Here is a 15,351-nt window from a genome sequence, read left to right as displayed (position 1 = left end):
CTGTAGCCTAATTTACTTAAAAAATCAGGCACAAACAGTCTAATGCTGGGTTGTGACAATTCAGTCAGATTTAGAATGCAACTGTAAGGATTTGTAACACACTGTTTGCATTTGATATAGGATATTTTCAACAACAACACTAATTGAATTAATCGTCTGGTCGTATTATAAAAGATAATGTGTTCTCAATAATGTAATAATTGAGAATGTTCTCAATAACTTACCTGGTTAAATACAGGCAATGAATGAATGAATAAAAAAAGTCCATATCAGTCCATGTTCTATGCTTTCCCAGGGTGGTGAACGTGACTCTGGTTCCTGGGGATCTGCCGAGGGAGAACACAGATGACGTTCTAAAAGACGAGCACCTGAGTGACCAGGAGAACGCGCCACCTGCAGTACCCAGCAGGCCTTGCGAGGGGACACCTCCCCAGATGGAAGGCGAGGCATGGAACGACACTGACTTAAACCGCAACCAACTCAGGATCAGCATCAGCAAGGTACAGGAGGGACCATCTAATATGTCCTCATTGTATCTCACTGTGGTACTGGCAGCACTATGAAACATTGCCTTACATTCTTTAAATATATTAAAACGGTAGAAGTACATTAGAAGGGCTAGTTTACTTTCTTGTTGGTTTTCAACGACCATCTATTATGTTCAGAGGATATAGACCATAGAAATGGAATGAATAGAATGGGCCTGCAAGCTCTAACCCTGACAATTTGACTGGTAAACTAATGGGTACACTTGCAATGGCTGCGTGGTATTGTGTACTTCTAGCCAAGACCAATATTGATGGGTACACTTCCTGCTTTTACTTCCTGCTTTGCTCATTTGGGTACTCTCGCAATGGTCGCCAGTCCACCCATAATGCCATCATTGACTTGAATGGGGTCTCATTCTCATTTCTATGAAATAGACATACCTGGTTGTAGATAGAGCAAGATCAATATTTCAGGTACTGTGTTTACCATGAATTTACAACATGGTAAAGTAAATAATAACACCTTTACAATACAATTCAAGCTGCTATATACCTGCAGTACACAATAGGTCTAACTCTTGACAGTGGTATCTAACAGTGGTAACCCTAGAAACCCTCTTTCCCCCAGGGGCAGTTGGCTGCGGAGGAAGATGAGCCTGCTAGAGGGGCGTGTACTGATGCCCCCGTGGGTGGAGCTCCCCCAGAAATGACTGGTGCTCAGGTCTGTGCTCTGCGGTACCGGAGGATCAACAGCCCAGAGTCAGACCGTCTGTCCGCCGCAGACGGGAGACCAGACGTCTACGACAAACGAGGGTGAGGGCTCTATACACTGAGTGTCCACTTTTCCATGACAGACTGACCAGGTGAGTCCAGGTGAAAGCTATGATCCCTTATTGATGTCACTTGTTAAATCCACTACAATCGGTGTAGATGAAGGGGAGGAGACAGGTTAAAGAAGGATTTTTAAGCCTTGAGACAATTGAGACATGGATTGTGTATGTGTGCCATTCAGAGGGTGAATGGGCAAGACAAAATATTTAAGTGTCTTTGAACAGGGTATGGTAGTAGGTGCCTGGTGCACCGGTTTGAGTCAAGAATTGCAATGCTGCTGGGTTTTTCATGCTCAACAGTTTCCTGTGTGTATCAAGAATGGTCCACCACCCAAAGGACATCCAGCCAACTTGACACAACTTTAAGAAGCAATGGAGTCAATATGGGCCAGCATCCCTGTAGAATGCATTCAACATCTTGTAGAGTATATGCCCCAATGAGGCTGTTCTGAGGGCAAAAGGGGGTGCAGCTCAATATTAGGAAGGTGTTTTGTACACACAGTGTATAGTGCAGACAAGTTATTATACACTGTTATGCATATGTATACTTTATGTACACACCACACATCAATTGATTTTATAAAGCCCTTTTTGCATCAGTACCAGCCTAAACCCCCAAAGAGCAAACATTGGAGAGGCAGAAACACAGTGGCTAGGAAAAACTCCCTAGAAGGCAGGAACCTGGGAAGAAACCTAGAGAGGAACCAGGCTCCGAAGGCTGGCCAGTCCTCTTCTGTCTGTACTGGGTAGAGATTTAAGAGTACATGGCCATTAGGGCCAGATAGTTTTTTCAAGATGTTCAAACGTTCATAGATGACCAGCAGGGTCAGATAGTAACCATGATGGCTTTAGAGCAGCCAGACTCAACAGGTCGACTGCAGTATGGATCCGGACCCAGAATGGCATCAATAAAAAAAATAATGAAAGAAGAGAGAGGGAGTGGGAGCATGCCTAAGATCACAGTACACCAGATAAGACAGACTGACCCTAGCCCCCCGGCACATACAAGCTATTGCAGCATAACTACTGGGGACTGAGACACGTGGGTCGGGAGACAGGGTCGGGAGATTCTGTGGCCCCGTCCAACGTCACCCCTGGACAGGGCCAACCAGGAAGGAGTTAACCCCACCGACTCTGCCAGAGCACAGCCCTCACACCACTTAAGGGATGTCAACAGACCACTAACTTACTACCCTGAGACCAGTAGCGTACCGCAGTTTCACGGGGCCCCCCTGCAAGGTCTGAGCAAGGGAGGGAAATGTGGCAGAGAGGAAAATGTGCAGTTTTGTAGCTAATCTCATACGTTTCTGCACATTTTGCAATGAGGCTGAGAGCATTTTGCGTTTTTAAAGCTAATTTCCTGCTATTATACACATTTTGCCATGAGGCTGAGAGAACATTTTGCAGTTTTACAGCAAATTTCCTGTAGTTCTAAGTATTTTTGCCATGGCTTATGACGTGTTCATATCCTATCTGGGGAGTGGGGGGGTGACCTTCAGCGGGCCCCCAACCCCCCCAAAATAAACCATTTTGTATTATATTTTCAGAGCCCGTTGGTACACACACGCAAACACACACATACACTGAAAACACATTAAAACACAACACACATACACACCGTTACCATTTACCAAGGTTTTTACAATTATTTTGTGTTTCTGTACCAGGTCTCGTATGGACATCCTGGGATCCCCGTCCCGCCACGTGCAGTCCTCCCAGCCGGCCCAGATGCACTCCCTGGAGGGAGGAGGTGGGGACCGGCAGGGTGGCGGTGGGAGACCAGGCCAGGAGGTCTCCGTAGCCTCCGTGGCCGACCCCGAGGCCCACAGTAACGCATTCATCCGGTCTGTACCACTCGCCGAGGAGGAAGACTTTGACAGCAAGGAGTGGGTGATCATCGACAAGGAGACTGAACTCCAGGACTTCCTGGGTCTCCTGGCCCCGGGGGCTGAGCCCACCACCTCGGGGCCCACCACCGACGAGGAGCCTGAGGAGCTGAGGCCCCTGGACGAAATGGAGGAGCGGCGGAGGTTACGGGGAGTTGGAGGTGTAGAGGTGGTGGTGAGGCCTAAGATGCGAGCAGGAGGCATTGGGGCGCTGCCGGAAGGGGAGGGGTCTAATGGGGCCAGTCCTGGGTACCCAGGTTATCACACTCTGCCTCATAGCCGCGGACACAGACCACGGCCACAGTCGGAGCACTGTGGAGCTCACGGACAGGTAAGAGCAAGGCATTGTGGGGTAGAGAAATGGTGTGTGTGTTGGTGTGTGAGTGTGTTTGTCTGGTTTGGGGTCCTTTTGAACTGAATTCAAATTCAAATTAAATTTAACCGGACTGTCTTGGTCTGCATCTGTGTTTGTCTTTCTGCGGGTCTATGTCTAGGTTACACTGTTATTTCCTGTGTCGACAATTTAACTGGACACAATTTGAAAGAATGGTATACTTAAGCAATAAGGCCTGAGGGGGTGTGGTATATGGCCAATATACCACGGCTAAGGGCTGTTCTTATGCATGACGCAACGCAGAAGGCCTGGATACAGCCCTTAGCCGTGGTATATTGGCCATATACCACAAACACCCGAGGTGCCTTATAGCTATTATAAACTGGTTACCAACGTAATTAGAGCAGTAAAAATAAATGTTTTGTCATACCCGTGGTATACAGTCTGATATACCATGGCTGTCAGACAATCAGCATTCAGGGCTCAAACCACCCAGTTTATAATTATTCTTAATCTTCTCAGGCTTTGGTAGTTACTTTTTGAAGGTCCATATAAGTGTATGTATACCCACTGTTAATTTGATCATTTTCAGTGCAGTGCATAGCTTACTGTATTTCCACTTCATCTATCCGCTGACAAAGCTGTCACAAAGTCAATGAATAATGTTTGTACTGTATTTATACCTGTAGTGTTGTATTTAATAAGTCATCCAGTGTATGCAACAGCACTGCAGATTCCTATAGCCTATAAAAAATGTACTACCTCCATCCGGGATACACAGCTGTGCAAACACACTTAATGAAGCACAACAGTGTGGAGGAACTGTTATCTGCAATGACTGAATTACAGCCATAGTTTTAATAACATTCATTTGGGTAGTTACGTAGATGTACGTCACTAAAATGGTTGGAGTGAAAATGGGATTTTCCATCTGTAAATGCTCTACAGATGGTCATTCTATCAACAAACTATCTGTTGATAAGCAACTGCTTGCTAAGGTTACGGTTAGGGTTAGGTTTAGAATAAGGGTAAGGGTTAAGGTTAGGGCTAGGGTTAGGGTAAGGGTTAAGGTCAGGTTTAGAGCTAGGGTTAGGGTTAGTAGATAGTTAGTTAGTTGAAATGTTACTGATAGTCTGTAGAGCATCTACATATAAAGTGTTCCCTTTATTTTCTATTTTATTTAACCATTATTATTGTCTCACTGATACAAAGATCTATTCTGCAAGAGAGACCTGTTCAAGATAGCAGCCATTTCAACCATTTTGTGCTGATGATGCAGGATGATGCTGTTGTGTCAATGCATGTTCTGATAGCAAATATGTATCTGATTGACATGTGTCAATCAAAGGAGCATGTACTGTAGGTGTGTTATGGGTCATGATGGTAAACTGTTCCACAACACAAGTAGTGATATGTTTCTCCTCTCTCTCTGCGCCAAGTCAATCTCAGCCTCTCCGAAACCTGATTAAAATATCTTGCTGAAATAACATTGCATATCCATATCCAGTGACAGTCGGCAAACACTGAAACACTCGAACAACATCCATTTTTATCCATCCGAAATAAATCCAACCCAAACGGTTGTGCTTAGGTCTCGTTTCTCCCTCCAAAAAAAGAGATCCCTCCCCTTATATTTCTGCTGTCTGTGCATGTGTACGGTCTCACTGCAACATGCACACAGACACACAGAGACCCAGACACAGAGAGACCCAGACACACAGAGACCCAGAGACCCAGACACCCAGAGACCCAGACACCCAGAGACCCATAGACGCAGACACACAGAGACCCAGACACACAGAGACCTGGACACCCAGAGACCCAGCCACACAGAGACCCTGCACCTAGATACCCTTACACACAGAGACCCTTACACACAGAGACCCTTACACACAGAGACCCTTACACACAGAGACTCAGACACCCAGAGACCCAGACACCCAGAGACCCAGACACACAGACACACAGAGACCTAGACACACAGAGACCCAGGCACACAGAGACGCAGACACACAGAGACCCAGACACACAGAGACCCAAAGACCCAGACACACAGAGACCCAGACACACAGAGACCCACAGGCACACCCAGAGCACAGGGTACAGGCTGGGCCGGGGGGCACACAGTTTACTTCACAATTAAAAAACGAATCTTCTTCCCTTTTTTGTAATATTCCCTTTTTTTAAACCTTCCAGTCCCCCTAGATAAAGCCAGGACTGTGTTTGTTTCTGTGAGGAGGTGGAGGAGGAGGAGGAGGAGGATGGATATTGTTGTTGTGGTTCACGAAAAAGAGACCCAGAGACCCAGACACACAGAGACCCAGAGACCCAGACACACAGAGACCCAGACACACAGACACCCAGACACACATACACACAGAGACCCAGACACACAGAGGCCCGGACCCACAGAAATCCGGACACACAGAGGACCGGACACACAGAGACCCAAACATACAGAGACCCGGACACACAGAGACCCAGACACAAAGAGACCCAGACACACAGAGACCCAGACACAAAGAGACCAAGACACACAACAATCCAGACACACAGAGACCCAGAGACCTAGACACACAAAGACCCATACACACAGAGACCCAGACACACAGAGACCCAGACACACAGAGACCCAGACACACAGAGACCCAGACACACAGAGACCCAGACACACAGAGACCCAGAAACACAGAGACTCAGACACCCAGAGACCCAGACACACAGAGGCCCGGACCCACAGAAATCTGGACACACAGAGGCCCGGACCCACAGAAACACGGACACACAGAGGCCCGGACACACAGAGACCAAAACACACAGAGACCCAGACACACAGAGACCCAGACACACAGAGACCCAGACACACATAGACCCAGACACACAGAGACCCGGACACACAGACACAGACACCCAGAGACCCAGACACCCAGAGACCCAGACACACAGACACACAGAGACCTATACACACAAAGAACCAGACACACAGAGACCCAGACACACAGAGACCCAGACACACAGAGACCCAGACACACAGAGACCCGGACACACAGAGACCAAGACACACAGAGACCCAGACACACAAAGACCCAGACACACAGATACCCAGAAACCCAGACACACAGAGACCCAGACACACAGAGACCCAAAGACCCAGACACACAGAGACCCAGTGACCCAGACACACAGAGACCCAAAGACCCAGACACACAGAGACCCAGTGACCCAGACACACGGAAACCCAGACACAGAGACCCAGACACACAGAGACCCAGACACACAGAGACCCAGACACACAGAGACCCACACACACAGAGACCCAGACACACAGAGACCCAGACACACAGAGACCCAGACACACAGAGACCCAGACACACAGAGACCCTACACTCAGAGACCCAGACACCCAGAGACCCAGGCACACAGAGACCCAGACACCCAGAGAACCAGAGACCCAAACACGCAGAGACCCAGACAGACAGACAGACACACAGAGACCCAGACACACAGAGACCCAGACACACAGAGACCCAGGCACACAGAGACCCAGGCACACAGAGACCCAGACACACAGAGACCCTGCACCTAGAGACACAGACACACAGAGACCCGGACACACAGAGACCCAGACACACAGAGACCCAGACACACAGTGACCCAGCCACACAGAGACTCTGCACCTAGAGACCCAGACACACAGAGACCTAGACACACAAAGACCCAGACACACAGAGACCCAGAAACCCAGACACACAGAAACCCAGACACACAGAGACCCAGACACACAGAGACCCAATAACCCAGACACACAGAGACCCAGACACACAGAGACCCAGTGACCCAGACACACAGATACCCAAAGACCCAAACACACAGAGACCCAGTGACCCAGACACACAGAGACCCAGACACACAGAGACTCAGACACACAGAGACCCAGACTCACAGAGACCCAGACACACAGAGACCCAGAAACCCTGACACACAGAGACCCAGACACACAGAGACCCAGACACCCAGAGACCCAGGCACACAGAGACCCAGGCACACAGAGACCCAGACACCCAGAGACCCAGACACCCAGAAACCCAGACACCCAGAGACCCAGACATCCAGAGACCCAGAGTCCCAGACACCCAGAGACCCAGACACACAGACACACATAGACCCAGACACACAGAGACCCAGGCACACAGAGACCAAGGCACACAGAGACCCAGACACACAGAGACCCAGACACACAGAGACCCAGCCACACAGAGACCCTGCACCTAGAGACACAGACACACAGAGACCCAGACACCCAGACACCCAGAGACCCAGAGACCCAGGCACACAGACACCCAGACACCCAGAGACCCAGACACACAGAGACCCAGACACACAGAGACCCAGACACACAGGCACACAGAGACCCAGACACACAGAGGCCCAGGCACACAGAGACCCAGCCACACAAAGACCCTGCACCTAGAGACCCAGACACACAGAGACCCAGACACACAGAGACCCGGACACACAGAGACCTAGACACACAGAGGCCCGGACCCACAGAGGCCCGGACCCACAGAGACCCAAACACACAAAGAACCAGACACACAGCGACCCAGACACACAGAGACCCAAAGACCCAGACACACAGAGACCCACAGGCACACCTGGAGCACAGGGTACAGGCTGGGCCGGGCGGCCCAGAGTTTACTGCACAATTAAAAAACTAATCTTCTTCCGTTTTTTGTAATATTCCCTTTTTTAAAACCTTCCAGTCCCCCTAGGTAAAGCCAGGACTGTGTTTGTTTCTGTGAGGAGGAGGAGGAGGAGGAGGAGGAGGAGGAGGAGGAGGAGGATGGATATTGTTGTTGTGGTTCACGAAAAGAGACCCAGAGACCCAGACACACAGACACACAGACACACAGAGACCCTGCACCTAGAGACACAGACACACAGAGACCCAGACACACAGAGACCCAGACACACAGAGACCCAGACACACAGAGACCCAGACACACAGAGACCCTACACTCAGAGACCCAGACACCCAGAGACCCAGAGACCCAGGCACACAGAGTCCCAGACACCCAGACACCCAGAGACCCAGACACACAGAGACCCAGACACACAGAGACCCAGACACACAGACACACAGAGACCCAGACACACAGAGACCCAGGCACACAGAGACCCAGACACACAGAGGCCCAGGCACACAGAGACCCAGCCACACAAAGACCCTGCACCTAGAGACCCAGACACACAGAGACCCAGACACACAGAGACCCGGACACACAGAGACCCGGACACACAGAGACCTAGACACACAGAGGCCCGGACCCACAGAGGCCCGGACCCACAGAGACCCAAACACACAAAGAACCAGACACACAGCGACCCAGACACACAGAGACCCAAAGACCCAGACACACAGAGACCCACAGGCACACCTGGAGCACAGGGTACAGGCTGGGCCGGGCGGCCCAGAGTTTACTGCACAATTAAAAAACTAATCTTCTTCCGTTTTTTGTAATATTCCCTTTTTTAAAACCTTCCAGTCCCCCTAGGTAAAGCCAGGACTGTGTTTGTTTCTGTGAGGAGGAGGAGGAGGAGGAGGAGGAGGAGGAGGATGGATATTGTTGTTGTGGTTCACGAAAAGAGACCCAGAGACCCAGACACACAGACACACAGACACACAGAGACACAGACACACAGAGACCCAGACACACAGACACACAGACACACAGAGACCCAGACACACAGAGACTCAGACACACAGAGACCCAGACACACAGAGACCCAGACACACAGAGACCCAGAAACACAGAGGCCCGGACACACAGAGACTCAGACACCCAGAGACCCAGACACACAGAGGCCCGGACCCACAGAAATCTGGACACACAGAGGCCCGGACCCACAGAAACACGGACACACAGAGGCCCGGACACACAGAGACCAAAACACACAGAGACCCAGACACACAGAGACCCAGACACACAGAGACCCAGACACACATAGACCCAGACACACAGAGACCCGGACACACAGACACAGACACCCAGAGACCCAGACACCCAGAGACCCAGACACACAGACACACAGAGACCTATACACACAAAGAACCAGACACACAGAGACCCAGACACACAGAGACCCAGACACACAGAGACCCAGACACACAGAGACCCAGACACACAGAGACCCGGACACACAGAGACCAAGACACACAGAGACCCAGACACACAAAGACCCAGACACACAGATACCCAGAAACCCAGACACACAGAGACCCAGACACACAGAGACCCAAAGACCCAGACACACAGAGACCCAGACACACAGAGACCCAGTGACCCAGACACACAGAGACCCAAAGACCCAGACACACAGAGACCGAGTGACCCAGACACACGGAAACCCAGACACAGAGACCCAGACACACAGAGATCCAGACACACAGAGACCCAGACACACAGAGACCCACACACACAGAGACCCAGACACACAGAGACCCAGACACACAGAGACCCAGACACACAGAGACCCAGACACACAGAGACCCTACACTCAGAGACCCAGACACCCAGAGACCCAGGCACACAGAGACCCAGACACCCAGAGAACCAGAGACCCAAACACGCAGAGACCCAGACAGACAGACAGACACACAGAGACCCAGACACACAGAGACCCAGACACACAGAGACCCAGGCACACAGAGACCCAGGCACACAGAGACCCAGACACACAGAGACCCTGCACCTAGAGACACAGACACACAGAGACCCGGACACACAGAGACCCAGACACACAGAGACCCAGACACACAGTGACCCAGACACACAGAGACTCTGCACCTAGAGACCCAGACACACAGAGACCTAGACACACAAAGACCCAGACACACAGAGACCCAGAAACCCAGACACACAGAAACCCAGACACACAGAGACCCAGACACACAGAGACCCAATAACCCAGACACACAGAGACCCAGACACACAGAGACCCAGTGACCCAGACACACAGATACCCAAAGACCCAAACACACAGAGACCCAGTGACCCAGACACACAGAGACCCAGACACACAGAGACTCAGACACACAGAGACCCAGACTCACAGAGACCCAGACACACAGAGACCCAGAAACCCTGACACACAGAGACCCAGACACACAGAGACCCAGACACCCAGAGACCCAGGCACACAGAGACCCAGGCACACAGAGACCCAGACACACAGAGACCCTACACTCAGAGACCCAGACACCCAGAGACCCAGAGACCCAGGCACACAGACACCCAGACACCCAGAGACCCAGACACACAGAGACCCAGACACACAGAGACCCAGACACACAGGCACACAGAGACCCAGACACACAGAGGCCCAGGCACACAGAGACCCAGCCACACAAAGACCCTGCACCTAGAGACCCAGACACACAGAGACCCAGACACACAGAGACCCGGACACACAGAGACCCGGACACACAGAGACCTAGACACACAGAGGCCCGGACCCACAGAGGCCCGGACCCACAGAGACCCAAACACACAAAGAACCAGACACACAGCGACCCAGACACACAGAGACCCAAAGACCCAGACACACAGAGACCCACAGGCACACCTGGAGCACAGGGTACAGGCTGGGCCGGGCGGCCCACAGTTTACTGCACAATTAAAAAACGAATCTTCTTCCGTTTTTTGTAATATTCCCTTTTTTAAAACCTTCCAGTCCCCCTAGGTAAAGCCAGGACTGTGTTTGTTTCTGTGAGGAGGAGGAGGAGGAGGAGGATGGATATTGTTGTTGTGGTTCACGAAAAGAGACCCAGAGACCCAGACACACAGACACACAGAGACCCTGCACCTAGAGACACAGACACACAGAGACCCAGACACACAGAGACCCAGACACACAGAGACCCAGACACACAGAGACCCAGACACACAGAGACCCAGACACACAGAGACCCTACACTCAGAGACCCAGACACCCAGAGACCCAGAGACCCAGGCACACAGAGTCCCAGACACCCAGACACACAGAGACCCAGACACACAGAGACCCAGACACACAGAGACCCAGACACACAGACACACAGAGACCCAGACACACAGAGACCCAGACACACAGAGACCCAGGCACACAGAGACCCAGCCACACAAAGACCCTGCACCTAGAGACCCAGACACACAGAGACCCAGACACACAGAGACCCGGACACACAGAGGCCCGGACACACAGAGACCTAGACACACAGAGGCCCGGACCCACAGAGGCCCGGACCCACAGAGACCCAAACACACAAAGAACCAGACACACAGCGACCCAGACACACAGAGACCCAAAGACCCAGACACACAGAGACCCACAGGCACACCTGGAGCACAGGGTACAGGCTGGGCCGGGCGGCCCAGAGTTTACTGCACAATTAAAAAACTAATCTTCTTCCGTTTTTTGTAATATTCCCTTTTTTAAAACCTTCCAGTCCCCCTAGGTAAAGCCAGGACTGTGTTTGTTTCTGTGAGGAGGAGGAGGAGGAGGAGGAGGAGGAGGAGGATTGATATTGTTGTTGTGGTTCACGAAAAGAGACCCAGACACACAGACACACAGACACACAGAGACCCAGACACACAGACACACAGACACCCAGACACACAGACACACAGAGACCCAGACACACAGAGACCCAGAGACCCAGACACACAGAGACCCAGACACACAGAGACCCAGACACACAGAGGCCCGGACCCACAGAAATCCGGACACACAGAGGCCCGGACCCACAGAAACCCGGACACACAGAGGCCCGGACACACAGAGACCAAAACATACAGAGACCCGGACACACAGAGACCCAGACACACAGAGACCCAGACACACAGAGACCCAGACACACAGAGACCCAGACACACAGAGACCCAGACACACAGAGACCCGGACACACAGACACAGACACCCAGACACCCAGAGACCCAGACACACAGACACACAGAGACCTAGACACACAAAGACCCAGACACACAGAGACCCAGACACACAGAGACCCAGACACACAGAGACCCAGACACACAGAGACCCAGATACACAGAGACCCAGACACACAGAGACCCAAACACACAGACACACAGACACACAGACACACAGTGACCCAGACACACAGTGACCCAGACACACAGTGACCCAGACACACAGTGACCCAGAGACCCAGACACACAGAGACCCAGACACACAGAGACCCAGAGTCCCAGACACACAGAGACCCAGAGACCCAGACACACAGAGACCCGGACACACAGAGACCCAGACACACAGAGACCAAAATACCCAGAGATCCAGACACACAGACACACAGAGACCCAGACACACAGAGACCCAGACACACAGAGACCCAGACACACAGAGACCCAAAGGCCCAGACACACAGAGACCCACAGGCACACCTGGAGCACAGGGTACAGGCTGGGCCGGGCGGCCCACAGTTTACTGCACAATTAAAAAACGAATCTTCTTCCGTTTTTTGTAATATTCCCTTTTTTTAAACCTTCCAGTCCCCCTAGATAATGCCAGGACTGTGTTTGTTTCTGTGAGGAGGAGGAGGGATATTGTTGTTGTGGTTAATGAAAAGAAAACCAAAGACCCAGACACACAGAGATCCAGACACACAGAGACCCAGATAGACCCAGACACACAGAGACCCAGACACACAGAGACCCAGAGACCCAGAGTCTCAGACACCCAGAGACCCAGACACACAGAGACCCAGACAAACAGACACACAGAGACCCAGGCACACAGCGACCCAGGCACACAGAGACCCAGGCACATAGAGACCCAGGCACACAGAGACCCAGACACACAGAGACCCAGACACACAGAGACCCAAACACACAGAGACCCAGACACACAGACACACAGTGACCCAGACACACAGTGACCCAGAGACCCAGACACACAGAGACCCAGACACACAGAGACCCAGACACACAGAGACCCAGAGACCCACAGACCCAGACACACAGAGACCCAGACACACAGAGACCCAGACACACAGAGACCCAGACACACAGAGACCCAAAGGCCCAGACACACAGAGACCCACAGGCACACCTGGAGCACAGGGTACAGGCTGGGCCGGGCGGCCCACAGTTTACTGCACAATTAAAAAACGAATCTTCTTCCGTTTTTTGTAATATTCCCTTTTTTAAAACCTTCCAGTCCCCCTAGATAATGCCAGGACTGTGTTTGTTTCTGTGAGGAGGAGGAGGGATATTGTTGTTGTGGTTAATGAAAAGAGACCCAGAGACCCAGACACACAGAGATCCAGACACACAGAGACCAAGACACACAGACACACAGAGACCCAGACACACAGAAACCCAGAGATACAGAGACACAGACACCCAGAGACCCAGACACACAGACATCCAGACAGACAGAGATCCAGACACACAGAGACCCAGACACACAGTGACCCAGACACCCAGAGATCCAGACACACAGACACACAGAGACACATACACACAGAGACCCAGACACACAGAGAGCCAGATACACAGAGACCCAGGCACACAGAGACCCAGACACACAGAGACCCAGATAGACCCAGACACACAGAGACCCAGAGTCTCAGACACCCAGAGACCCAGACACACAGAGACCCAGACAAACAGATACACAGAGACCCAGGCACACAGCGACCTAGGCACACAGAGACCCAGGCACACAGAGACCCAGGCACACAGAGACCCAGGCACACAGAGACCCAGGCACACAGAGACCCAGACACACAGAGACCCAGACACACAGAGACCCAAACACACAGACACACAGAGACCCAGACACACAGACACACAGTGACCCAGACACACAGTGACCCAGAGACCCAGACACACAGAGACCCAGACACACAGAGACCCAGACACACAGAGACCCAGACACACAGAGACCCAGAGACCCACAGACCCAGACACACAGAGACCCAGACACACAGAGACCCAGACACACAGAGACCCAGACACACAGAGACCCAGACACACAGAGACCCAGAGACCCAGAGACCAGACAAACAGACATTCCCGTGACAGCAGAGATAGAGAAGAGACAGAGTATTCTTGGCCACACCCCCGCCTGATGCCTTTCTCCTCCACTCTTATTGGTCTTTTTCAGTTGGAGGAGGATAGGCCCCACCCCCACCACCCGCACCACTCTTTCCCGAGGCCCAACCAATTGAGAAGATTGGCGTCGTACGTGTTCTCGTCCTCTACCCTGGAGACGGAGCAGTATCCCCATGGTAACTTGGAAGCTGGGGCGTTGATCCAGAGAAGCCGTTCCGCTGAGAGCAGCCCCGCCCGTCTCCCCTCGCGGCGCCACATGCCCCTGGTACCCGGCAGCCCCGGGGGGTCGCGATCACGACACTCCGTCCTCAACCTGTCCCGACTCCAGATACAACAGATGCTGGCCAAACTAATGAACAAGACGTGATTGGATAAAAAGCCCAGTAGGGGTTGTATCTAACATTTTGTGTAACCACATGCAGCGCTTTTTCATGAACCACAACAACAATATCCCTCCTCCTCCTCCTCCTCCTCCTCCTCCTCCTCCTCCTCCTCACAGAAACAAACACAGTCCTGGCTTTATCTAGGGGGACTGGAAGGTTTAAAAAAAGGGAATATTACAAAAAAGGGAAGAAGATTCGTTTTTTAATTGTGCAGTAAACTGTGGGCCCCCCGGCCCAGCCTGTACCCTGTGCTCCGGGTGTGCCTGTGGGCCCGTGGGCCAGGAATAGTAGGATTGCGTTTTGTCCTTCTGGA

General features: G+C 51.8%; 1 protein-coding gene across 1 annotated transcript in view; it reads left to right on the top strand.

Moving 5' to 3' along the window:
* The window catches only part of LOC311110838 (tau-tubulin kinase 1-like), a gene marked incomplete at both ends in the record, with an annotated part of 37,070 nt that overhangs the window by 7,998 nt on the left and 13,721 nt on the right, over nucleotides 1–15,351 (top strand). Inside the window, 3 exons of the mRNA XM_084153428.1 lie at nucleotides 296–500; nucleotides 1,117–1,301; nucleotides 2,986–3,535. Coding sequence (XP_084009554.1) covers nucleotides 296–500; nucleotides 1,117–1,301; nucleotides 2,986–3,535 — 940 coding nt within the window. The remainder of the gene's footprint in view (nucleotides 1–295; nucleotides 501–1,116; nucleotides 1,302–2,985; nucleotides 3,536–15,351) is intronic.

The sequence above is a fragment of the Coregonus lavaretus genome, assembly GCF_964263955.1.
Source record: "Coregonus lavaretus genome assembly, chromosome: 36".
Lineage (NCBI taxonomy): Eukaryota > Metazoa > Chordata > Actinopteri > Salmoniformes > Salmonidae > Coregonus > Coregonus lavaretus.
The sequence above is the reverse complement of the archived record's forward strand: the minus strand, read 5'-3'. Positions and strand labels throughout refer to the sequence as shown.